The 25,966-nt window shown below is 38.7% G+C and overlaps 1 protein-coding gene across 1 annotated transcript; it reads right to left on the bottom strand.

The window, feature by feature from the left end:
• Positions 1–448: 448 nt before the first annotated feature.
• Positions 449–23,111, bottom strand: osbpl7 (oxysterol binding protein-like 7). Its single transcript, XM_062442528.1, is given in 26 exon segments — positions 449–557; positions 1,775–1,808; positions 1,811–1,896; positions 1,982–2,108; positions 2,724–2,874; positions 3,591–3,735; positions 4,852–4,930; positions 5,798–5,861; positions 7,795–7,853; positions 7,856–7,931; positions 9,615–9,751; positions 10,583–10,672; positions 10,675–10,728; positions 11,555–11,723; positions 11,821–11,924; positions 13,214–13,307; positions 13,309–13,365; positions 15,070–15,116; positions 15,119–15,158; positions 15,253–15,371; positions 17,176–17,299; positions 18,062–18,202; positions 18,888–19,001; positions 20,952–21,005; positions 21,090–21,233; positions 22,980–23,111. Coding segments are annotated over 26 exon segments (2,550 nt in total).
• Between the last annotated feature and the right edge of the window lie 2,855 nt (positions 23,112–25,966).

Consider the following 25,966-nt stretch of genomic DNA (forward strand, 5'->3'; position numbering starts at 1 on the left):
GACATCTTTTTCATTTCAAGTAATTAGTCCATTTCAAGTCCTGAAATCTGCCGAGCGTTCGTCGGAGAGAAGAAGAGTCTCAGAAAACTGTGAAATTCTCAAAAATGAAAACTTAAATATGTTGATTAAAGTCAGCTAAAAAAAAAATAATAATAATAAAATGCATTAAAAAATGTCTCGATTTCTGTTTTTTTCTTCACCTGATTATAATATATGCAGTGTACTCTCACATGGAGACTCTCTAATAGGACTACATCAGGTGTGGAGGGTTCCCATGAGCCAGTCACGGGGTTTAGAGAGAGAAGACGAGAAGAGATCAGCACTATCTCCGCTCTGCTCTACATTCCCAGAGTGGTTCATATATGCTGTCCAAATATCCACAACAGTTATTATATTAACCATTTCTCTCTCTCTCTCTTTTTGTCATGGTTTGGTCTCGTAGTCGTCTTCACCACAGAGTTATGTTTTCAGTTTTTGCGAAACCTGGATCCTGCCTGAGCTTCCAGTACATCCCGTTTGTCAACCAGACGTCACGCCCGCAGGTATCTTTGGCTTTCCTAAAAGAAGAAGAATAAACAATCATTTACAAACCTGCTAGAAATTCAGGTAATTTGCACAAGAACATGGTGAGAAAACCTGAGTGAAACAAAGATGTATCACCTCATAAATGTGTTGATTTTTAACAATTTTAAAAGTTGTTACGACAGTCAGATTAAGTGTAAATTAGGTGCCACCTTAAAGAATGTTTTACCTTTAAGTCATTTATTCTGCACTTTATTTCTGCTGGGTTTTACCTTTGTTTTATGGTGATTTTATTGCATATTTTGTTTGCAATCAGTTCAACTAAAGTTAAAACTTTCAAAGAGATGCAAGAGAGCAAATAAACAGTCCAGACTCAGATGAACAACCTGAGCAAATACTCTGATTACAAGCACACGTTCATGCAATCAAACATTTAGGTTTAACATTTAGTATTTAGTTCCTGCAACAGTAAAACAGTGGAAATGGTCACAACATACAAATACCTCAGCATTGAAATGGACAATAAACTGCAGCAGATGATGAACTTTTGATGCAGACTTAACCGTTTTTGATGTAAACTGTCAGTGCAGGAGTGTTTAGTTGTATTTTGAAGTATTATTTATCAGACTCCTCTCCAGATTCGGTCCAGGAGGGCAGACACTCTCTTAATGTTTAAGAGTAGGCTTCAAACTCTCCTTTTTGATGAAGCTTATAGTTTAGGTTTGTCTTGGACCAGCTCCTAGTTCATGCTGCTATAGGCTTAGACTGCTGGGGGACTCCCATGATGCACTGAGCTCCTCTTTCCTCCTCCCTCTCTCTTTCTCTCTATCCATTTACATTCATGTACTATTAATGCATTCACTAACATAAACTTCTTCCCAGGAGCTCTCTATGTTAGATGCAGGTAGATGCATCCTCTTCCAGGACCTCATGGATGTCCAGATGTCCAATTGCTGTTAAAACTCCTATTATTTGCAAAGTTGAGTGATTGTGCCTTTCTCTCCTCTCTCCCTCTTCTCCCTTTCCCCTCTCCTTTTTATTTCTCCTTTCTCTCTCTTCTCCTTCTCTCCCTCAACCTCAATCAGTCAAGGCAGATGGTCGCCCACCTGGAGCCTGATTCTGCTTGAGGTTTATTCACATTAAAGGAGAGTTTTTCCTTTTAAATGCCATTTTTTCATTATTTTATAGACTTAAACTAAACTGATCCATCGAGAAAATAATCAGCAGGTTAATAGATGATAAATGAACTTACTTGAAGAAACGTGGATTATGATCTTCACCTTTTTGGAGAGCTCTTTTCTTCTCGCCCTCTGATTTTCTTCTATTTCATCTTTTTTATTGTCTGCTCCCTCCACGTTTCCTTCCTCCAGCAATCTGCACAAAGGTGGAGAAAGAATTCAATGAGTAAAAAGTTAACTTCTTATATATCATCTTTTTTACATGTGTGGCTCTCGCTCACCGTTGGTCTGGACGCAAGCGGCTGTCTGTCGGAGGCAGGAGGGGCTTCAGGTCTGAGGTGAGTTCATTCAGCTCCAAGGCGAAGGTGGAGAAGCCGTAGTACAGCAGGGAATCCTTTGGCTGGGGATCTGTGGGGGGGGACAGGAAGCCTCACAGGTGAGCTGCTGAGCAAACGTGACACTTGGCTTTTGCAACGGGAGCGCTTAACTTTCGTATCGTCCTCCCGGGTCAAATTGACCCCGTCTGTTTTGACTGTTCCTTATTTCCTCCCTTCCTCCATCCCCCTTTCTTCCCTCCTTCCTTCTTTCCTCTCTCCTTCTTTCCTTCCTTCCACCCTTCCTCTTTTCCTTTCTCCCTCCCTCCTACCTTCCTTCCTTCCTTCTTTCCTTTTCTCCCTCCCTCCTTTCCTTCCTTCTTCCTCCCTTCCTTCCTTCCCTCCTTCCTTCCTTCTTCCTTCCTTCCTCCTTCCTTCCTCCCTTCCTCCTTTCCTTCCTTCTTCCTTCCTCCCTTCCTTCCTTCCTCCCTTCCTCCTTTCCTTCCTTCTTCCTCCCTTCCTTCCTCGACTCGAGGACAACAGGAGGGTTAATCATCTCACTTTTACTTCTATTTTTAAAACATGCACGTCAAGAGTGCAATCATTTTGAACCCCCACAGTCACACGTGACACATCCAATAAATCTGAGGGACAAATTCAAAAGTAAACACACTTATAGAAATGTATTAAGTCTTATTTTTAGACTCACTTGGCTTCCAGACACATTTAGGAGTGGGCAGAGTGTCACAGTAGATGCCTTCATGCCACAGACCTCCAAACCGGTGAATGACACTCCCGCTTTCATCCAGCACCGTACCTTGCACCTCGTTCTTGTTCATTTCTGAGCCCCAATAACGAGACTACAACACAAAAAAACCCACTTCATTAGTCTCATTAGTTGAGACTCTGCAACCAAAGTCAAACCAAAAAGAAAAGGATTTAAACTCCAGATCATTCAGAGGTCAAAGTAGAAGATAGTAACCCTCCTGTTTTCCTCGAGTCAAGGAAGGAAGGATGGAAGGGAGGAAGGAAGAAGGAAAGGAGGGAGGAAGGAAAAGAAGGAAGGGAGGAAAGGAAGGAAGCGCGGAAGGAAAGGAAGGGAGAGAGGAAAAGAAGGAAGGGAGGAAAGGAAGGAAGGGAGGAAGAAGGAAAGAAAGGAAGGAGGGAGGAAGGAAGGAAGGAAGGAAGGGAGGAAGGAAGGGAGGAAAGAAAAGAAGGAAGGGAGGAAGGAAAGGAAGGAGGGAGGGAGAGAGGAAAAGAGGAAGGGAGGAAGGAAGGAAAGAAGGACAGAGGAAAGAAGGAAGGGAGGAAGGTAGGGGGAGGAAAGAAAGAGAGAAGGAGGGAGGGAGGAAGGAAAGGAAGGAAAGGAAGGAAGGGAGGAAGGAAGGAAGGATGGAAGGAAAGAAGGAGGGAGGGAGGAAGGACAGAAGGACGGAAAGAAGGAAGGGAGGAAAGAGAGAGGAAGGAAAGAAAGAGAAAAGGAGGGAGGGAGGAAGGACAGACGGAAAGAAGGAAGGAGGAAAGAAGGAACAGTTAACAGACGGGAGGACGACAGAAGGATAAACATTTAACTGACCTTGACGAAGGTGATCTTGCAGGTGCAGACGTTGCTCTTCAGGTTGCGGATGGTCACCTCTCCGTAGTGCTCCAGGTAGCGCTGCTGACTGAGGACGTTGTGGATGCAGGTCACCACTTTGTTCCACTCGTAGTGATCTCCATACCTGGACAACCACACCGCGATTCAGCAGAGTTTAATTACAGCTGAAAACATTAGTCCGTTAATTGAGTCAATGGACTAGTTCTCTCTCTCTCTCTCTCTGTCTGTATCTCTCTGTCTCTCTCTCTGTCTCTCTCTCTATCTCTCTGTCTCTCTCTCTCTCTCTCTCTCTCTCTCTCTGTCTCTCTCTGTCTCTCTTTGTCTCTCTCTCTCTCTGTCTCTCTCTCTCTCTCTCTCTCTCTCTCTGTCTCTCTCTGTCTCTCTCTCTCTCTCTCTCTCTCTCTCTCTCTGTCTCTCTCTGTCTCTCTCTCTCTCTCTCTCTCTCTCTCTCTCTCTCTCTCTCTCTCTGTCTCTCTTTGTCTCTCTCTGTCTCTCTCTCTCTCTGTCTCTCTCTCTCTCTCTCTCTCTCTCTCTCTCTCTCTCTCTCTCTCTCTCTCTCTCTGTCTCTCTTTGTCTCTCTCTGTCTCTCTCTCTCTCTGTCTCTCTCTCTATCTCTCTCTCACTCTCCTTCTTTCTCACCCAGAGTCCAGTTCCTCTTGAGGTTGCAGCTTCTCAAATGTGAGTATTTGAGGTTTTAAATGATTGTAAACTTAATATTTGATCAGATTTGAGCTGCTAGCTTGAAAAAACAAACAGTTTGAAGACATCACTTCAGGTATTGGGATAATGTGATTGACATTTTTTACAATATTCTGTCAAAAAGAGGAATTTTCAAATCAAAAACTAAAAGTCAGGCAAACTGATGATGAGATTAATCATAAATTGCAGCTTTAAATTCAAGTAATTCTTCTAAACTATACCCCAAAGTTGTTTAGAGATTTATTTTGTGCAGTGAATATTCACATCACACCAGTTTTATTAGCCACAAATTATGATATGACATCTTTAAGTATACACAATGAAATGCAGGGACTCTATCAGGTAAAATAAGGACAGATAGTTGAAGTTTGTTCAGTCTGTGGCTTCAGAGATGAAGATATGCTTCATTATTTCACATACAAATATGACTTTAAGTTACACTAAATGGTTAAAGTCACACCTCATCCAGCAGACACATCTCAGTACATTTACAAACACATACAGAGAAATGTGAGAATAAAGCTAGATATATATTTTGTACCTTGGAAGAGTGACATTCACCATCCCCGTGGGCAGAATCTCCAAAGATTTCCCCCAGAATTTATTTTTCCATCGTTGGTCTGTTCAGGGATACAAATGACAAAATATATTATCTGTAAGTAAAGGAGCAGCTTTTTAATAAAACACTTAAAACATTAAAAAGACTGAGACTGTGGCTGCAGAAGAAGAAGAAGGAGAAGGAGAAGGAGAAGGAGAAGAAGAAGAAGAAGAAGAAGAAGAAGAAGAAGAAGAAGAAGAAGAAGAAGAAGAAGAAGAAGAAGAAGAAGATGAAGAAGAAGAAGAAGAAGAAGAAAGAGAAGAAGAAGATATATTTTGTCAAGAAGAAGAAGAAGAAGAAGGAGAAGAAGAAGAAAAAGAAGAAGATATATTTTGTCAAGAAGAAGAAGAAGAAGAAGAAGAAGAAGATATATTTTGTCAAGAAGAAGAAGAAGAAGAAGATATATTTTGTCAAGAAGAAGAAGAAGAAGAAGAAGAAGAAGAAGAAGAAGAAGAAGAAGAAGAAGATATATTTTGTCAAGAAGAAGAAGAAGAAGAAGAAGAAGAAGAAGAAGAAGAAGAAGAAGAAGAAGAAGAAGAAGAAGATATATTTTGTCAAGAAGAAGAAGAAGAAGAAGATATATTTTGTCAAGAAGAAGAAGAAGGAGAAGAAGAAGAAGAAGAAGAAGAAGATATATTTTGTCAAGAAGAAGAAGAAGAAGAAGAAAAAGATATATTTTGTCAAGAAGAAGAAGAAGATATATTTTGTCAAGAAGAAGAAGAAGAAGAAGAAGAAGAAGAAGAAGAAGAAGAAGAAGAAGAAGAAGAAGAAGAAGAAGAAGAAGAAGATATATTTTGTCAAGAGAAGAAGAAGAAGAAGAAGAAGAAGAAGAAGAGAAGAAGAAGAAGAAGAAGAAGAAGAAGAAGAAGAAGAAGAGAAGAAGTCTTACCTTGCCAGAAGGAGAAGTTATCAGAGTCTGCGTGGCAGGCAGAGATGGGGGGATGGTGACACACCTGAAGACAAAGAGGAGAAAAAAATCATCAAAATCACATCTTTATCTCAAGGTCCTAAATAGTTTTAACTCTTTAATCTTATTAAACAAAGAGACTGCACATATTTATACTGTTTTTTCATTAATGTGCCTTTTCCACAGCAGCTTTTCTTCCACAGCAGCACACTGAGATGTGCAGGACTGCTTTATGTTTTAAAGATGATATAGAATACTTTGCCATGACTTTAATAATTTACTTTAAAGATTCTCCTCTAGACAGAAAAATCCTGCTTGGAGTAAAAAACATATCTCCTCTACTCTCTCATTTAAAAACCCAGAATGTATGAATCAGGTTACTATCATGTATGGACAAAGAAAAGCATCAAATCCTCAAATTCAAATCAAAAAATCATTAAAATATTATATCATTATTATCATTTTATTATATTAAAACTGATTATTCAACTTTTTCTTGCAGCTCTACCTCATACTATGACTTTAAATCAACAACATATAAATATAAAACATATAAATATATATACACGGTTGCCAATAAAGTTGGAATAAAATATTTTTTACCTCTTTCCATGAAATGATTGTGACAATGTGATGTATTATTGATAGATAAAGTGTATATATTCTAAAAATTGTATTGATCAATCTCATTACACCTGGTCAGAGGTGATTACTGATGTTTATAAATAGAAAATACAAAGAGAAATGTGTCTGAAAACCAAATTATTCCATCTTTATGGGCGACCGTGTAGATAATCTCATCACAATTTTAGTTTTTTTTATTCAAAATGAAAAGAATGAAAGAATAAAAATAATAAACGTCTTTCTTTCCTACAGCTAACTCATAAATCTACATTACAAGCTCCTTAAAAAACACCAAATAAACACAGTTTTATAATAATATATATATAACACTGAAATAACTTAATAATAATCATTAATAACCTAAATATCAATGTCCCTGTTACTTAGGATCTACAGTACATCGCTTAGCTTCAGCTCCAGTAATTAATTGCTCTGTGGACAAAAATGACATTTAATTATTTTCCCTTTATTGCAATCACTTTTTAAATAAACTACATAAACACTTCTGGTCATTTTTTATGAACATGATTGGTTGCAGTGATTTGATTAAAGCGATAAATCCTTCAGTGTTGCAGCTTCGTGTGGTCGAGCTGCTCAATTAAACCACTCTGTGATTCATCTTAATATATTAAGAGGGCTAAATTATAATTCCTCCTCCTTTTTACCAGTATTAACCCTCCTGTTGTCCTCGAGTCAAGGAAGGAAGGGAGGAATAAGGAAGGAAGGGAGGGAGGAAGGGAGGAAGGAAGGAAGGGAGGGCGGCAGGGAGGAAGGAAGGAAAGAAAGAGAAGGAGGAAAAGGAGAAAGGGAGGAAGGAAGAAAGGAAGGAAAGAAAGAAGGAGGGAGGAGGGAGGGAGGAAGGAAGGAAGAAAGGAAGGAAGGAGGGAAGGAACAGAGGAAGGGAGGAAGGAAGGCCAGAGGAAAGAAGGAAGGGAGGAAGGTAGGAAGGAAGGAAAGAAGGAGGGAGGGAGGAAGGACAGAGGAAAGAAGGAAGGGAGGAAGGTAGGAAGGAAGGAAGGAAAGAATTAGGGAGGGAGGAGGGAAGGAAGGAGGGGAAGAAAAGAAGGAGGGAGGGAGGGAGGAAGGAAGGAGGCAAGGAAAGAAGGAGGGAGGGAGGAAGGAAGGACAGAAGGAAGGAAGCAAGGGGGATGGAGGGAGGAAAGAGAGAAGGAGGGAAGGAAAGAAAGAGGCAAGGAGAGAAGGAAGGAAGGGAGGAGGGAGAAAGGAAAAGAGGAAGGGAGGAAAGAAGGAACAGTCAAAACAGACGGTGTCAATTTGACCCGGAGGACGACAGAAGGATAAAGGACGTATACGTGTTAATAAGATATTATTAGATCAGTTTTTTCTCGGTGTACCTGCTCGCTGATGAAGTTGAAGGCCCGGTCCTCTCTGACACACTCGTAGGTTTCCCCAGCACCGGGTTGAAGGGCTTGTAGTGGCTCCTGAACGTCGCAGTGGAATAACCGGAGATAGCGAAGGCAGCAATGTAAACCTGCAAGAGACAAACATGCAAAACATTTTTTATTTACACTGGTTTTCACTGATAATTTGGTTAAATCTTTATTTATTTCTTCATAATGTGGAGTGATACATGCTGCTAGTTTCACACTGATCACGCTGTTTGCAGGGTTGATGTGCAACACTTCAATAAGGCAGGGAGGAAGAAGGCAGCAAGCTGGCAAACATGGATGTAAAAGTGGATTTTAACTGAGTATTTAATTAGATGCAAACTATTAAATAAATCTCCAACTATTTTGATAATCAATTAATCATTTTTAATCATTTTTAAAATGGAATATGTCTAAAATCTCTCCTTCCGTCCTTCCTTCCTCCCTCCCTCCTTCTTTCCTTCCCTCCTTCTCTCTTTCCTCCCTCCATCCCCCTTTATTCCTTCCTTCTGTCCTTCCTTCCTCCCTCCCTCCTTCTTTCCTTGCCTCCTTCCTTCCCCCCTCCCTCCTTCTTTCTTCCCTCCTTCTCTCTTTCCTCCCTCCATCCCCCTTTATTCCTTCCTTCTGTCCTTCCTTCCTCCCTCCCTCCTTCTTTCCTTCCCTCCTTCCTTCCCCCTCCCTCCTTCTTTCCTTCCCCTCCTCCCTCCCTCCCTCCCTCCCTCCTTCTTTCCTTCCTTCCTTCCTACCTTCCTTCTTTCCTCTGTCCTTCCTTCCTCCCTTCCTCTTTTCCTTCCTTCCTTTCTTCCTTCCTCCCTTAATGCTTCTGAAATGTGAATATTTTCTAGGTTGGGTTTTTTTAACAGTAAACTAAATATCTGGTGATCTACATACAGAACTCTATAGTACAGTATTTTAGATTTACTATACTCTGACTTTCCACTAGAGCTGCAAAGATTAGTCAATTAATTGATTGATTGTCAACTATTTTGATCAATTAATCATTTTGACTATTGATTTTTTTAAAGGAGAAAATGTCCAAATTCTCTGTTTTCCAGCTTCTGATATGTGAATATTTTCTGTTTTCTTTAATCTTTGATTATTAGACAATTACCTAAATATTTTTTGGTCTACATACAAAACTCTATAAAGTATTTTACATTTACTATGCTCTGCTTTTTCTACTATGGTGTGAAGCTGCAACGATTAACAGATTGTTAGATTCATTACAAACTATTTTGATAATCGATTAATCATTTTGAATAGTTTTTTTAAGAAGAAACATTGAAATTCTCTGTTTTCCAGCTTCTGAAATGTGTTTTGTTTTCTTTAGACTTCAATGACAGGGAAATGAATATCAGCTCAGGCTTTTGGGGAACAGTGATCGTCACTTTTCACCATTTTCTGACATTTTATGAACCAAACAACAAATCAGTTAATCATGAGAATAATTGACAGATTAATTGATGATGAAAATAATGATTAGTTGAAGCCCTAAGTTTAAATATCTTGTCTCTGCAAATGTGTGAGAGAGAACATGCATTCAGGATGTTTGTCAGAGTTCATAGATACACACAAAGTATTTGGTGGAAAGACTGAATGAAGAGAACTCCACAAATTGACTCCTTTACTGTTATCATACAGTAAGATGTACGAGCTGTAATGATGCACAGACTCATCAGGATTTATTCTACATCATCAGCACCAGGTCAGCTCAGCAGTATATCTGTGTTCACTCTGTTTCCCATCTGTCTCACAGATAGGTTTTACATATATTTGGAAGGTCTCACCATTCTCTGGTAGGGGTCCGATGTGTTGTTGGCAGTGTCCAGCAGCTCGCTGTACTCCAGCTCCTCACACAGCCTCTGCAGCAGGTTAACGGGCTCGTTAAGAGCTGCGGGCATCGACACCCGAGCCAAGTCTTTACCTGAGGAGAACCAGCCAAGAGCAAACTTCAGAGTGTGGGAAACAAACACTAGAGCTCAGTGTTACAAAAGGAAAATGTCAAATTATGGAAATGTTTTGCACATTAATGACGACTTTTATAAAATTGTGTTGCACATTTTTCCTATATACATGGGTCAGTGATGTTTTTTATGTGTCCATGTGGTTTAGTTTAAATTTAAAGGGGTTAAAATATGAAAATAAACGTATGAATAACTTGCACACATTCTTTTTTTGTGGACCCAGCATCAAATTTCTGCTTTTAATCCATTTAGAGAGAATATATTAGAGGATTATGGTAAAAATGTCTAAGTGGTGTAACCATAAAAACTTTGTACCAAATAATTCAACTTGCTTAAAAACAGTAAATTGTCAATAAAACACCATATCAACTAGTTTGGCATGATCTTACATTATAACTTTTTATATTAAATAAAGGTAATGGAATACAAGTGTTCTAAATATTACATTTAATCTGGTAACCATGGAGATCAGGAAACATTTACATGTTTTAAATGAAGTAATTATTAGTATAAGTCCACTTAAATACACTGTAGGTGATAAAATATGTAATATTTATCATTCTTTTGTGGTTACACCATTTGACATTTTCAGGAGCATTCAGTCTTACGTTTGATAAAAAAAAATGGTGCAAATGTCATTTCAAATGATATAAAACCAACCAAAATACTAAATGTACATTTTAACAAACCTGATGCTGCTTTTAAAACTATTATTAAGATATTTTTGAATTGCTCATCTTGCCAACCCTTATTTGTCACTGACCCATATACAAGTTTAGTCCATACTGTACCTATGTTATTGTAGAGGATAGCCATGAGGCCCACGTGGCTGTTGTCTGGACAGTCAGCAGGAAGTGTAGTTCGGCGTCCGGTGCTCTTGGAACGACACTGTTGGGAGATCTGGAAACACTGGCACGGTACTTCCGGGTGGCTGATGCTGTAATGTTGGTGAAATGAGACAAAATGTTATTATTATTATTATTAATATTATTATTATTCAGGCAATAAAATGTTATGTTTGGTCTTTAAAACACACAAAAACACATTTTTAACCCCCCTGTTGTTCTTTTGACTGTTCCTTCTTTCCTTCCTTCCCTCTTTCTTTAATTTTTCCTTCATTCTTCCCTTCCTTCTCTCTTTCTTTCCTCACTTCCTTCCTTCCTTCTCTCTTTCTTTCCTGACTTCCTTCCTTCCTTCCTTCCTTCCTTCCTTCCTTCCTTCCTTCCTTCCTTCCTTCCTCCTTTCCTTCATTCCTTCCTTCCTCCCTCCCTCCTTCCTCCTTTCCTTCCTTCCTTCCTTCCTTCCTCCCTCCTTCCTTACTTCTTTCCTTCCTTCCTTCCTTTCTTCCTCTCTCCCTCCCTCCTTCCTTCCTTCCTTCCTTCCTTCCTCCCTCCCTCCCTCCTTCCTTCCTTCCTTCCTTCCTCCCTCCTTACTCCTTTCCTTCTTTCCTTCCTTTCTTCCTTCTTTCCTCCTTTCCTCCTCCCTTCCTCCTGTCCTTCCTTGACCTGAGGACAACAGGAGGGTTAAAGGATTTTTGTGAGGTTTCTAAAGCTGATTCTGACATAAGTAAGTTAATTTTCTGTTAAAATGTGCATTTAGCTGTTAGAATAGATGAAACTATTAAAGCATATGCATAAAATTGATCTATTTCTTTACATTTTGTGCCATTTTTTCTGCCTCTCACAACCAGCTCTACTCTATTTTTCTCAGTTGTGCTCCATGTAAAATTGCATGAACGAGGTTTCTGATGCACGTGTACTCACCATGTCCTTCCTCCGGCTCTGAGTTGGTGGTGCTTCCTTCACTGAGCCCGGATTCATCAGACACCTCAGATGAACTACCGCAAAGGACGTCGTCGCTGGCGTCAAAATACTCTGCAGCCGAATCCGCCACCGATGGAGGCCCGTGGGCTCGATGTGTCGCTCCTGCAGGCTGCAGAGAGAGAGAACAAAGAAAGCTCGGCATTAAAAACCACAATAAGATCCAGAGCCAGAGTGTGTGAAGACGATGACGCCAGCATGAAGCTCACCTCAGTTAGCAGGTTGGATGAGGGGACGTTAGTTTCCCAAACTTCCTGAAGCTTCTGCCTCTCCTGCGTCAGAGTTTCATGCACCGACTTCAGAGAAGCCAGAACTGAGAAAGGGAAAGTTAGATATTCATTTCAGCTGTCTTTAAATATTGAAGTATGGGTCAATGATGTGATGCAACCCAGTGTCCAAGTGGTGTAACTGGTATTTATTCATAAAAATCAGATTATATAAAGGATAATAAATGTGAATTAAAGTGTGGGGAAAAAAATATAATCCACTTTTAGCAACACAACACTATGTTTTCTTTAATTAATTTTACATAATAAGTCAAAAACTGTAGAAAAAAATTTTGTTTTTAGGATATGTCCTGCTCAATATTGACAAAATGCTTTAAAATGTAAATGCAAAAATGCTCCAAAGAATTCTCTTTTCATTTGATGTTTTAAGTAAGTAAGTAATTATTAGTATGAGTCCACTTAAATATACTGTAGGTGGATAAAATGTTTAATATCATCAAATTTCTGCTTTTAATCCATTTTGAGAGAATATATTAGAGGATTATGGCAAAAATGTCTAAGTGGTGTAACCATAAAAACTTTGTACCAAATAATTCAACTTGCTTAAAAACAGTAAATTGTCAATAAAACACCATATCAACTAGTTTGGCATGATCTTACATTATAACTTTATATTAAATAAAGCTAATGGAATACAATTGTTCTAAATATTACATTTACTCTGGTAACCATGGAGATCAGGAAACATTTACATTGTTTTAACCCTCCTGTTGTCCTTGAGTCAAGGAAGGAAGGGAGGAAGAAGGAAGGAAAGGAGGGAGGGAGGAAGGAAGGAAAGAAGGAAGGGAGGAAAAAAGAAGGAAGGCAAGGAAGGAAGGTAGGACGGAGGAAAGAAGAAAGGAAGGTAGGAGGGAGGGAGGAAGGAAGGGAGGAAGAAAGAAGGAAGGAAGGAAAGGAGGGAGGAACGAAGGAGGAAGGAAGGGAGGAAGAAGGAAGGAAAGGAGGAAGGAAGAAGGAAGGAAAGGAGGGAGGAAGGGAGGAAGAAGGAAGGAAAGGAGGGAGGGAGGGAGGTAAGGATGGAGGGAAGGAAAGTAGGGAGGAAGGAAGGGAGGAAAGGAAAGGAAAGGAAAGAAGGAAGGAGGGAGGGAGGGAGAAAGGAAAAGAGGAAGGAAGAAGGAAGCAAAGGAGGGAGGGAGGAAGGAAGGAGGGAAAGATGGGAGGGAAGGATGGAGGGAAGGAAAAGAGGAAGGGATGAAGGAATGAAAACTCATTCTCTATCTCCAGTACTATTTCCCTCCATCTCTCCTCAGCACTGAATTCTTCACAGGAACATTCTTCATCCAGTTTTTAAAGTCTACATGAACGAGTCTCTGACCTCGTAGCGACATGGCGCAGATATCCTGCTGGATCTTCTTGCCCTCGGGCGATGCGGGAACAGGAGGAGACAGCTGTGTGTAGACGTAGTCGGGGGATGGAGGGGACCGACGTACCGAGGTGAGAGGAGCTGCTCAGGTGGCTGGAGGACAGCTGCGGAGGGAATTCACCGCTTAATTAAACAGCTTTTATATATCAGCTGATGTCTAATCATGTTAAAGAGAAACTGTCATTTGCTTATATCCCTCCTGTTGTCCTCAGGTCAACAGGTGTTAATTAAAAAATGAGGTATAATTGAGGTTTGTATTATTAAGTGAACAAGAGCTGCAACAATTAATCAATCAAGAGAGGATTATTTGACAAATATTCGCATTTTTTAGGTAAAAAGACCAAATATTATCTGGTTTCAGCTTCTCAAATGTGAAGATTTATTGCTTGTCTTTATCATTATGTGACAATAAATTAAATATCTAAAGGTTTTGGACTGTTGGACATCACTGTGGGCTGATGTGTGATGTAATAATAATAATAATTGTATTTAAATGAGGGCCTTTTGACCATAATTTCAGAAGATATGTAATAATAAGTTGGAATTAAGTTGGCTAAAAAGGGTCTAATAACACAAAATTGGGTGAAAAGTTATACAATATGCTTTATAAACAGCCAGATACGAGCAATTTTGGGCACAAATTGAACAAAACTCTTTTAATCATTAAAAAAAAACTAAAAAAATATGTATATTAAGCATGAAAAAATGAATAAAAAGCTCAAATAAAGGTGCTAAATCTTTTATAAATAGGGAAGTTGCCATTAAAATCAAATACAAAAACACTGAAACTGTGCGGTGAGTATTTATTTGCATGCTGTGTTATATTTTTATAAATGCAGAAGTGACACTGAGGGGGATTATTGGGGGGCATTAAATGTCTTAAATTAGTTTATACCGCTTGCTTTTCCTGCAATGACAAGTGAAAGTGAATATCACAGCTAGATGTCTGATCTGTATTATTCTAGTCTTCTAATCAGGAGGGATTTATTTACATATGGGGGGGGGGGGGGGGGGAGGGGGGGGGGTTAACTACAGATTTATGATTAATCTGGTGCTACAGCCCTGCAGGTTATCAGTCCTACTGCATCAGCTACACTCTGCAGCTTAAACACCAAATACTATTTATTTGGCATGAATGAAAACCTTTAAGGCTGCAGCATTAAGACTACAGGAGCTAGCAGGATAAATAAAAAACACTACTCAGGGTTCCTAAAAAACAAAACAAGAGAAATACTGCTCTAGCCTCTAAACTAAATGTGGGGTTAAAATGGTTTATCTTTTAATTTTGTCACTCTACAACTCTAATTAATGTCTCTATAGATCAGAATAATGTCATTGCTATGCTCTGTTTTGTATGTTGAATAAAACAGTGCTTAATATGAATGATATGCATCAGATAGGAGCTTATAGAGAGACATTATTCATCCATATTTTAACATGAAAACAAATCTTTAATGCCAATTATTCATGCAGGAATTCATTTTTTTTAAGGAGAGGGAATGGACGTCAACACGGCATCAATTTGTAAGTTTTCTCATGTTCTGCTAATTGGCCACTCACCGATTTAGTAATCCCACGAATAGGCTTTGGATCAGAAAAAGGCCCCATTAAGTTATATAGAGGTTTAAAAAAAAAAAAAAAAAAAAAAAAGTGCCAAAAGTGCCAAATATCCAAATTCAGATTATCAGTAATGGGAGTTAAACCAGTTAAAATCATAATTAACATCATGTCATAGTACTGTGCAAATGTGAAATCATATATGTCAGGCTAATTTCTAACAGATTAAGTGAATTAAAGGTGATTCTTACCATTCCCAAAGCCTCTACTCTGGACAGGGTGCGAGAATGACCCCAATCTTCCCCGACTTTGACTTTTTCGGCTTCTCGAGTGAAAGATTCTGCATTTAAAAATAAAAAAAAATATATCAATTAAAAAGGAGTGCCGGAGTCTTTGCTGTTGAAATTCTGCAGCTCTGGACAGTAAAAGCTCACCTGTATGCTGATGATACGCTGCAGGTCTCCGTTAGTGAAAGTCTGGCCGGCCTCCAGCGCCTGAAGCCTCAGGATCAAACGGTTCAGCTCGGAGAGATCCATGTGGCAGCGGTTCAACTCTGGAGGGAAACGTCAGAGGTTTAGTTTAGTTTAGTTTTATCAGGTTTGCATGAATAATTAGGCAGATAACTGTGGTTGTAATCACTTTTAAAAGGCCAATTTTAAATGTATTTTTCATATTTTTATAGTATTAAAATGAAGAGGAAAGGTCTTTTGAGGAAATACTAGAAATGCTCCTAGCAGGCTGCCAGTGATATAAAGTATTTAAATCAAATTAAAGGCTTTTTAAAAATGTATATCTTACATTGCACTGTAACTTTTATTCACCTGTTTTATGTCTTATTCCATTTTAGCTATTTGCATTTCCAATTTAACACCTTTTAATTGCATTTAAATGTATTTTTTATATTACTTTGTGTTGATTTTTTCGAAAATGTGCCAATATAAAAAATAAACTTGCCTTTTCTTACCAAAAACAGAAAAAGGAGAGACAAAGAAAGCAAACTCCAAGTCATGGACAGACTTTGACTTTGTGTCACTAACAGAGATTTTGAAGAGAAACAACCAAACGGGTCCAAAGTGACATTTACAAGTCTGTTAACATACTGTTTAATGTGCTGCAGCTGCAAGAGCATGTTAATAAGTTAGATAAGAAGAAAACTAAAAGGCTCCTGTGTTTAGCAGGATGCAATCAGGCTCAGTGTGACCATCTGTTCTGCCTATAATAGAACAATATTTATTTATTTATTTATTTACTCAAAATAATGTCAAACTAAGAGGTACATTTCTCCATATTTGGTTTCTTATTTAAAGGAAAGCACAGGGCAAGTGATTCACAGAGCAGATAATGGAGCTGCGGCAGACAACAAAAAAGGCAGTTTACTTTAAGTTGGACTTTAAGGAGAAAAAAAGAAGATTAACAAGGATTTCACAAAGCCTCGTATTAGCCTGCTGTCGGTTCATGTACAAGAAAACTGCTCCTGTAGAAAGTCTTACACATTTACATTTCATGAGTCTGTGCTCATTCAAGAATGAATGAATAGTGTCAAATGGTAAGAAAGAAGTAATTTCTCTCAAAAACATGATATTTACCTAGATTTAAGATTATTATCAGCGTCCACTGAATATATACAGTATCTAAACAAGAATTTGGGAATGTTCTTAAAATATTCTAAGTGTGTAAAAAGTAAACCTTTATTACATTATACTGGGTTTAAGGTGCGCTATTTTCAGCAGGACTAATATTGGTACTTTATTTGTTTATTTATTTATTTATTTATTCTATACATAATTAGTATACAAATATATTTGACTGTTTCTGTTTTGAGACACAATGAATTTAATTTCAATACACTTCTTGGTACATAATATAAATACACTTGAAATCTATTTTTAAGTTACTCAGATGATATTTTTAATGGGGTTTTTTTTTGGTTTGTTTTTTTACATAATCTGATAATGATTATTATCATGTGAGCTATTATGTTTCTTATTTATTCTTCTGTACAGCACTTTGGTTGTTTTAAAGTGCTTAACAAAAAAAGTTGGATTGGATTGGATGATATTAAAACATATTTCTTGCTTAAATGTGTACTGGAAGTTATCGTAAAGGTGATACTAAAGATTATAAAGGTTATACTTAATTACAACTTAATGGTATCTCAAAAATAGAAGTAAAGTCCAAAATGTATTTTAATACAATTAATACATGTATTATACATTAATACATGTCAAAAATAGCACACTTTTAAGAACATTAATCATGAATTTAGATTTACATTTGGCTATTTTTATCCCCCTTTCATAATATGGTTGTGTATTTTGTGTCTTTTTGCACTTAAGAATAAACGGTAAGTGAAATACCTCGAACGCAGGCGTCTGGATCGTGACTCTGCTGCAGCCACGCAGACACTTTAGTGTTGGCGGCAGTGTTAGCTGATGGAAGAACTCCTGATGCTCCTGCTGAGTCTGCAACGCCTGCAGAGCTCTGGTGATGTAAACACAGAGAGGGAAGTTAGTTTAACCCTCCTGTTGTCCTCGCGTCAAGGATGGAAGGGAGGAAGAAGGATGGAAGGGAGGAAGGAGAAGAAGGAAGGGATGGAAGGGAGGAAGGAAGGAGAAGAAGGAAGGATGGAAGGGAGGAAGGAAGGGAGGATGGAAGGAAAGGAGGGGAGGAAGAAGGAAGGAAAGGAGGAAGGAAGGAAGGAAGGAAGGAAGGAAGGAAGGAAGAAGGAAGAAGGAAAGATGGAAGGGAGGTAGGAAGGGAGGATGGAAGGAAAGGACGGAGGAAGGAAGGGAGGAAGAAGGAAGGAAAGGAGGGAGGAAGGAAGGAAGGAAGGGAGGAAGAAGGAAGGATGGAAGGGAGGATGGAAGGAAAGGAGGGAGGAAGGAAGGGAGGAAGGAAGGGGAGGAAGGAAGGAGTGAAGGAGTGAAGGAAGGATGGACGAAAGAAGGCAGGAAGGAAGGTAAGAGGGAGGGAGGAAAGAAGGAAGGAGGGAGGGAGGGAAGGGAGGAAGGAAGGAAAGAAGGACATAGGAAATAAGGAAGAGAGGAAGGTAAGGAAGGAAGGAATGAAGGAAGGAAGGAAGGACAGACGGAAGGAAGGAAGGAAGGAAGGGAGGAAAGAAGGAACAGTCAAAACAGACGGGGTCAATTTGACCCAGGAGGACGATACGAAGGTTAAGTTGCACCTGTAAAGAATGATCTGTTACACTTTGATTTGCAACTTTTTGTTTTGTTTGATATTTACCGAATCTCCGTTCCTCTGAGCTGCACTGCTGGAGAAACTGATGAGGAAGCTGCCGTGACCGTGTGCCGCCTCGTTCTTCTTGTACTGGCGATGGGCTTGAAGCTTAGTCGTCCAAATGTAGAAGATCTCGTGGCTCTTTGCCTTCAGAGACAAGAAAAAGTCATTTATTATTTTTATTTGTTGTTTTAACCCTCCTGTTGTCCTCCAGTCAAGGAAGGAAGGGAGGAAGAAGGAATGAAGGGAGGGAGGGAGGGAGGGAGGGAGGGAGGGAGGGAGGGAGGGAGGGAGGAAGGAAGGGAGGGAAGGAAGGAAGTGAGGAAGGAAGAAGGAAGGAAAGGAAGGAAGGAAGGAAGGTAATGGGGAGGAGAGAAAGAGAGAGGGAGGGAGGGAGGAAAGAAGGGAAGGGGAGGGAAGGAAGGAACGAAGGAAGGAAGGAAGGAGGGAAGGAAAGAAGGAGGGACGGAGGGAGGAAAGAAAGAAGGAGGAAAGAAGGAAGGTAATGGGGAGGAAAGAAGAAAGGGAGGAAGGAATGACAGAAGGAAGGAAGAAAGGGGGATGGAGGAAGGAAAGAAGGAAGGAGGGAGGAAGGAAGGACAGAAGGAAGGAAGAAAGGAAAGAGAGAGGAAGGAAAGAAAGAGAGAAGGAGGGAGGGAGGAAGGACAGAAGGAAGGAAGAAAGGAAAGAACGAGAGAAGGAAGGAGGGAGGACGGACAGATGGAAGTAAGTAACCGAGGAAAGAAGGAACAATCAAAACAGACACGAAGGTTAAACATTAAAGCACATAATTTATTTGCATGAGGAAAAGCAGCAGCAGCGTTAAGTTTACCTTCATGTGATAGAGAATGTCTCCTGCGTCCAAGTCAATCCGGTTTGACTTCTTGTTGATGGACATCACAGCAAGGCTGACATCTAAAGAGCCCTGCACTCTTCCTCTGGATACCTGCAGAGAAACAGCAAATATTAACCTTCCTGTCGTCCTCCCGGTACAAATTGACTCCGTCTGTTTTGACTGTTCCTTCTTTCCTCCCTTCCTTCCTTCCGTCTGTCCTTCCTCCCTCCCTCCTTCTTTCTTTCTTTCTTTCCTCTCTCTTTCCTCCCTTCCTTCTTTCTTTCCTCCATCCCCCTTTCTTCCTTCCTTCTGTCCTTCCTTTCTCCCTCCCGCCCTCCCTCCTTCCTTCTTTCCTCCCTCCTTTCCTTCCCTCTTCCTCCCTTCCTCCTTTCTTTGCTTCTTCCTCCCTTCCTTCCTTCCTTCCTTCCTTCCTTCCTTCCTTCCATCTGTCCTCCCTCCCTCCTTCTCTCTTTCTTTCCTTCCTCTCTCTTTCCTCCCTTTCTTCTTTCTTTCCTCCATCCCCCTTTCTTCCTTCCTTCTGTCCTTCTTTCTCCCTCCCTCCTTCTTTCCTCCCTTCTCTCTTTCCTTCCCTCTTTTCTTCCTTCATTCCTTTCTTCCTCCCTTCCTTCTTTCCCTCCCTCAACCCTTCTCTCTTTCTTTCCTCCCCATTACCTTCCTTCTTTCCTCCCTTCTTCTTTTCCTTTCTCCCTCCCTCCTATCTTCCTTCTTTCCTCCCTCCCCTCCCTCCCTCCCTCCTACCTTCCTTCCTTCTTTCCTTTCCTCCCTTCCTTCCTTCCTTCCTTCCTTCCTTCCTTCCTTCCTTCCTTCCCCTCCTTCCCTTCTTCCTTCCTTCCATCTTCCTCCCTTCCTTCCTTTCTTCCTTCTTCCTCTCTCCTTTCCTTCCTTCTTCCTCCCTCCCTCCTTTCCTTCCTTCTTCCTCCCTTCCTTCCTTGACTCAATGACAACAGGAGGGTTGAGGAGAGTTTACATATTATCACTTTAAAATCATGTCGTAAAACAGTTGCAATCTGTTACAGTTACTGATGAAAATGATGATTATAAAGTAGGTTACATCTGAAGTCAGACCTTTAAGATTTTACTCAGGAGGGTTTTTTCCTCATTTTTTTAATATTTAACATGTTACTGAATACATATATTGCTGTTTTTAATTCTTTGAAATCAATATTTTTTAATATATTTAGTAAATAAATCATGACGTGGGCTTATTTGGAGCACACATGGGCTTAAATGGAGTCACAGTACCAATTAAACCCACTTTATTCATCAAATATCTTTATTTTATATTCCAAAATCTACATGAACTAATGAATACATTTTCAAATGAGAGATAAATGTTGCTTTATAAGAAATGATCTCCCTTATAAATCATGTCAGTATCCATGAAAAACAGCTGGACTTAGATCTAAGGAAGGGAGGGAGGGAGGAAGGAAGGAAGGAAGGAAGGAAGGGAGGAAGGGAGGAAGGAAGGGAGGGAGGGAGGAAGAAAGGAAGGGAGGAAGGAAGGAAGGAAGGAAGGAAGGAAGGAAGGAAGGAAGGAAGGAAGGGAGGAGGGAAGAATGAAGGAAAGGAGGAAGGAAGGAAGGACAGAAGGAAGGAAGGACAGAAGGAAGGAAGGAGGAAGGAAGGAAGGAAGGAACGGAGGAAGAAAGGAAGGAAAGATGGAAGGAAAGAAGGTAGGAAGAAAGGAAGGAAGGAAGGAAGGAAGGAAGGAAGGAAGGAAGGACAGATGGAGGGAACATTTACCCTAACAGCTGAAAACATTGGTTAGAACATTAGAAAAGTCATCAAATGTAATAAGTTAAATTACTTTGATGAAGTAACTGAAATAGTTACATTACTTAATCTGTAATCTGTAACCTATTACGTTTCCATAGCAACCTTCCCAACCCTGCTCCTCACTCTAACACACCTGACTCTAATTATTAGCTCGTTATCAAGCAGCTGAAGCTCGTTAAAGGCTTAATAACGAGTTAATAATCAGAGTCAGGTGTGTTAGAGTCGGGAGACACCTGAAACATGCAGAGTGAAACATTCACTTACATCTTGTTGGCTTTTGGAGTAGCGCAATGTCCCTGCTTCCAAGACAAAGTATCGCTGAAAAGAGAAAAATGAATTAATTAAAAGGTCAAAATGTAAAATCTCATCATGCAAAAGTAATAAGATGGATGTATTTCTCACCTTGTGCCATCCTTTCAGAGGCCACTTCCTCCTCTTGAGAAGATAACCCTCACAGATACCCGGAGTGGTCATATCTTGAAGATTATCGCCTCCGAGGTGCATGTCTACCTGAAGATCGTCAATCACTTCCCAATCTTTGATGATCTATTGGCAGCATGCCCAGGAAAGAAAACACTGGATTTAAGGTAACTAGGCTATATGATAAGTGTTTACTCTTTCGTGTTTTATTGTTCTTTTTTTTTTTTAAATTGGTATTAAATAGAAAACACAACATATTTTGTGTGATTTGGAATCAATATATCATGAAATGGCTCATCAAAACATTGAAAATAGTAGTTTAAGTGACAGAAGTTTGTATCAAAAACTGTGAAAAAGAAGAAGGGAGGTCTACTTTCTAGTATGTTAGAGAGTATATATGTTTTATCACTAATCTACTGATATGAAAATCTGATCATGTGAGAGGTTCTTCTTTCTTTTTGGACACTTTTAGGTGTTAAAATGTGTGAGTGTTGCATCCTGGACATGTTTTAAATTAGTTTGTTGTGGTCATACCGGTCAGGTTCAGTTAAAATCATCATTATGGACAAATTAACACTTACTGGGTGATGCTGAATTACTTTGGCATCATTTCCATGTGATGCTACTTTCTACATCTCAGAGGGAAATATTGTTCTTTTTACTCCACTACATTTATTTAACAGCTTTAGTTACTTTACAGTTGAATATTTGACACAATGGAAAATATAACAAGCTTTTAAGATACAACACATTGTTCAGTGTGTAGTCGGCTCACATTTCAGATGTCTATGAGTTGTTAACAGCTCCACCAAATAGTGATTTTTCCCTCTAAACTAGATTAGAGATTAGAGAAAAAGTCCAGAAAAAATTACATTAATCATCTCACCACCCCTCACATTTATCTGCTGACTCTTTGGAGGGGCCCCACCCCTAGGTTGGGAACCACTGGACTAAACTAGCTAACTGTATATAAAGTAGTGTAAACTAGCTCCACCTCCAGCAGCTAAAACAGTAACATGCTGCTCTAACACTGATGCTTCACTATTAATAATCTAATGATGTCATAATAATAATATATCAGTCAGAGGACCAAACAACTACTTTTACTGTAATACTGCATACTACATCACTCATAATACTGCAGTACTTTTACTGTAATACTGCATACTACATCACTCATAATACTGCAGTACTTTTACTGTAATACTGCATACTACATCGCTCATAATACTGCAGTACTTTTACTGTAATACTGCATACTACATCGCTCATAATACTGCAGTACTTTTACTGTAATACTGCATACTACATCGCTCATAATACTGCAGTACTTTTACTGTAATACTGCATACTACATCACTATAATACTGCAGTACTTTTACTGTAATACTGCATACTACATCACTCATAATACTGCAGTACTTTTACTGTAATACTGCATACTACATCACTCATAATACTGCAGTACTTTTACTGTAATACTGCATACTACATCACTCATAATACTGCAGTACTTTTACTGTAATACTGCATACTACATCACTCATAATACTGCAGTACTTTTACTGTAATACTGCATACTACATCGCTCATAATAATGCAGTACTTTTACTGTAATACTGCATACTACATCGCTCATAATACTGCAGTACTTTTACTTGGGTTGATTTTTCATGCAGGACATTTAGATGTAATGGGGTATTTATAGATAGCTGTATTGATACCTTTTATACTGTATTGGTCTGAATATGTCATCCATATAAATACAGATAAAACAACAACATAATATGATGTTATTTTGGTCCTTGTGGTTGTGATTCTGGTTTTAGTATTTAAAGTTATTCATGTCCACCTGACTGAGGTGAGACTCACCTGTCTGGAGTGGCGAGACGACAGAGTGCTGCTGCTCCGAGAGTGAGAGGGTTTGTTCCACGTAGGCGATGCCTTCTCCATGCCGCTCGCCATCGACTGGCTGCGATTGAGCGAGGCTGCGTATGATTCCATGCTGGAGCAAAGACCTCAGACTCCTCTCCCTGTTGTGATTGGCTGCTTGTTAAGAGAGATCCGATGCAATCTGCCACAAGCCTCCTGAAATGAGAGGATGAGTAAATTAGCCATTGAGAGAATGATGACACTGAAATGAATATAATATTACATCCAGTCTGTATCACAACAAACAGAAACACACATGAAAGTAGCTTAACTAGATGTATTTTCAAGGATGTAAAGACAAATGTAAAGATTTCTGAGATATGGCAGGAAGTAATGATTCTTTTTATCATTTAAATGTATGTATTAATCATTTTATTCACTGGTTAATAAACAAAATGTCAGAAAATGGGTCAAGTTTTTATAAAATTGGTTGTTTTTCCAGCAGAAAAAAGGAGATTTTTTATTTTCTACAATTCCCAAAACAAATGGGTAAACTCCATCTGTTGATGAAGATCAGGTGATATGATCAAAAGCTCCAGAATAGCTGCTAAATGGACCTTGTGGTGAGACTTTCACAACAAAGGTATTCAATTTACACGTTAAAATATACATCTATATATCAAAGAAAAGCAGAAAATAGTCATATTAGAACATTTGAGAAGGTGAAATGTCTTTTTTTTCTTGATAAATGACTTTTGATTATTGAAATTGTTGCTGATAAAGTTTCTGTAGTAGTTTTATCTTTAAAAATAAGCCACACTTGCCATTATCAACATTTTCCAGAAGCTCTCAATTCAATGAATTCCTCTGAAATCTTATTTAATATTGTCCTTTACGAGGAGCCGTAAGATGACACACGAGAGTAGGAAAGTGAAAGCTTTTGAGCGGAGCGGGAGACGAGGTCGGGCTCTGTGTAATCTCGTTACCTAACGGAGGTGAGAGCTGAGCCTTCGGGCCAAAGCCTGTGATGTCGTAAACGTTGCCTGGATACTCTGCAGATATCCTGGATCCTCATATAGATCACTGAGGATCCTAAAGTCACACACACACTGTGGAAACTCACTTTAAGTTAAGTTAACAAGATAAATAAATCCAATAAACTACAAACTCTTTAGTCTTAGTGACAAAAGTTGCAGTCAGGCTTCTTTACATTGACATTTCTCAGTTTGAAGAGTCAGTTTTTCTTCTTTTTCTGTGTCAGTTTGTACAAAAACGACCTATAAACAATACGATACTTACTTTAATTGTGGTTTACATCACCTTACAGAACAACTGAACCTTACATTACATGGCCATTTAATATTTTCCTACAATTTATTTGTTTTTCTGCACAATACTGTTTTATTTTTGCAGGATTTTTATCCATATTTTACTTATTTTACCCCTGCTACCCATAATTATGTTATTGTATTTCTCCGTCTCTGTAAAGCCCCTTTTTCACCATTTTTGCTGTTTTTATAGGTGCTCTAGTATAAATAATTTGACCTGAGTTGAGTGCATGCAAAATCTGTGTAATGAGGCTAAATGATTTGTTTGCACATCTTACATGACACAAAAGTAGACGACTAAATGACTAAATGATGAAGAAAATAAGCTGATTCTTATCAATGTGCTCAAGTTAAAGAGAGGAACAGTCTGTGAGGATGTAGAGTCTCCTATCAGTCAGTGCTCAAATAAACAAATAAATAAATAATACAATGTAAAATATGTTCCAATCCAATATATCTGAATATTACAATGTCCATTTTTATGATTGAGTCAAACAGATGTTGCTCATATTTGAGAACATCCTGTACTTTGTATTAGAGTCGCTGCTGCTGTGATGATGATTTTAATGTTATTGTGTCTCCTCCTGTGCACTCAAACACGGAAATATTGTAAATATTATTAATTTTTATGCTAAAATATTGATTCATTAAGTAAATATGTGGATATTTGTTTGACCAGGTGTGCAGTATAATGCACAATGTCGATAAATGATTAAATATTACAAATAATAGTGATAGCTTCAGATCAAAATTGCAATCTAATCAGATCACACAGGATACTGTACAGCATGTTGTGCACATGTTGTTTTAGCAGCTATATGTGCCACCGTGATGCCGTCTGGAAGGAGAGGATTACTGACCTCTGCTTAATTGGTTTTTCCAGGGATGTATTTAGCAGCTCGTTACTTGGACAAAATGATCACAGGGCAGAGAGCAGTGACACAAACACACTCCCAGTCCTACGTAGGGGCTGAAAGTAATGATCAATTCATCTGAGGATTATTTAAGGCTGGTATTTTATAGATGAAGAGATTAAAATGTGAGGGGAAAAGGTCAGAAAAATGTGACTATTAGAGCTTGAAAATGATGTTTACAATCATGTATGATGCAAAAAGCTTAAAATCCTCACTTTGAGAAGCTGTAGCAAGTATTTTTTGGGCATAAATGTTTAAAAAATGACAAAAAACATTATTCAGTTATCAAAATAGTTGCTGTTTAACCTTCTGGTGATCAACTAATTGATTAGGCGGCTAATTTCTTGCAGCTTTTAGTCCTAAAAAACTTTAAAATCACAATTTTTTCAGTTGATATGATAAAGTAGTAAATGTAAAGTGTTTAAAGTAAAATGTAAAGTAAATATAAAGTAAATAAAGTAAAATATAAAGCAAGTAAAGTAAATGGTAAGTAAGTAAAGTAAAATCTTGTAAGCTGAGAAAATGTAAAATAAATGTAAAAATAAAGTAAAATGTAATAAAGTTAGAAGATATAAAGTAAATGTAAAGCAAGTAAGTAAAGTAAAATGTAGTAAAGTGAAAAAATGTAAAGTAAATGTAAAGTAAGTACATAAGTAAAGTAATGCAAAATGTAGTAAAGTTAGAAAATGCAAAGTAAATGTGAACCCAGTATATAAGTAGAAGTATAAGTAAAATAATTAAAGTA

This window comes from Scomber scombrus, chromosome 21 (genome assembly GCF_963691925.1).
Source record: "Scomber scombrus chromosome 21, fScoSco1.1, whole genome shotgun sequence".
In the NCBI taxonomy this organism is placed as follows: domain Eukaryota; kingdom Metazoa; phylum Chordata; class Actinopteri; order Scombriformes; family Scombridae; genus Scomber; species Scomber scombrus.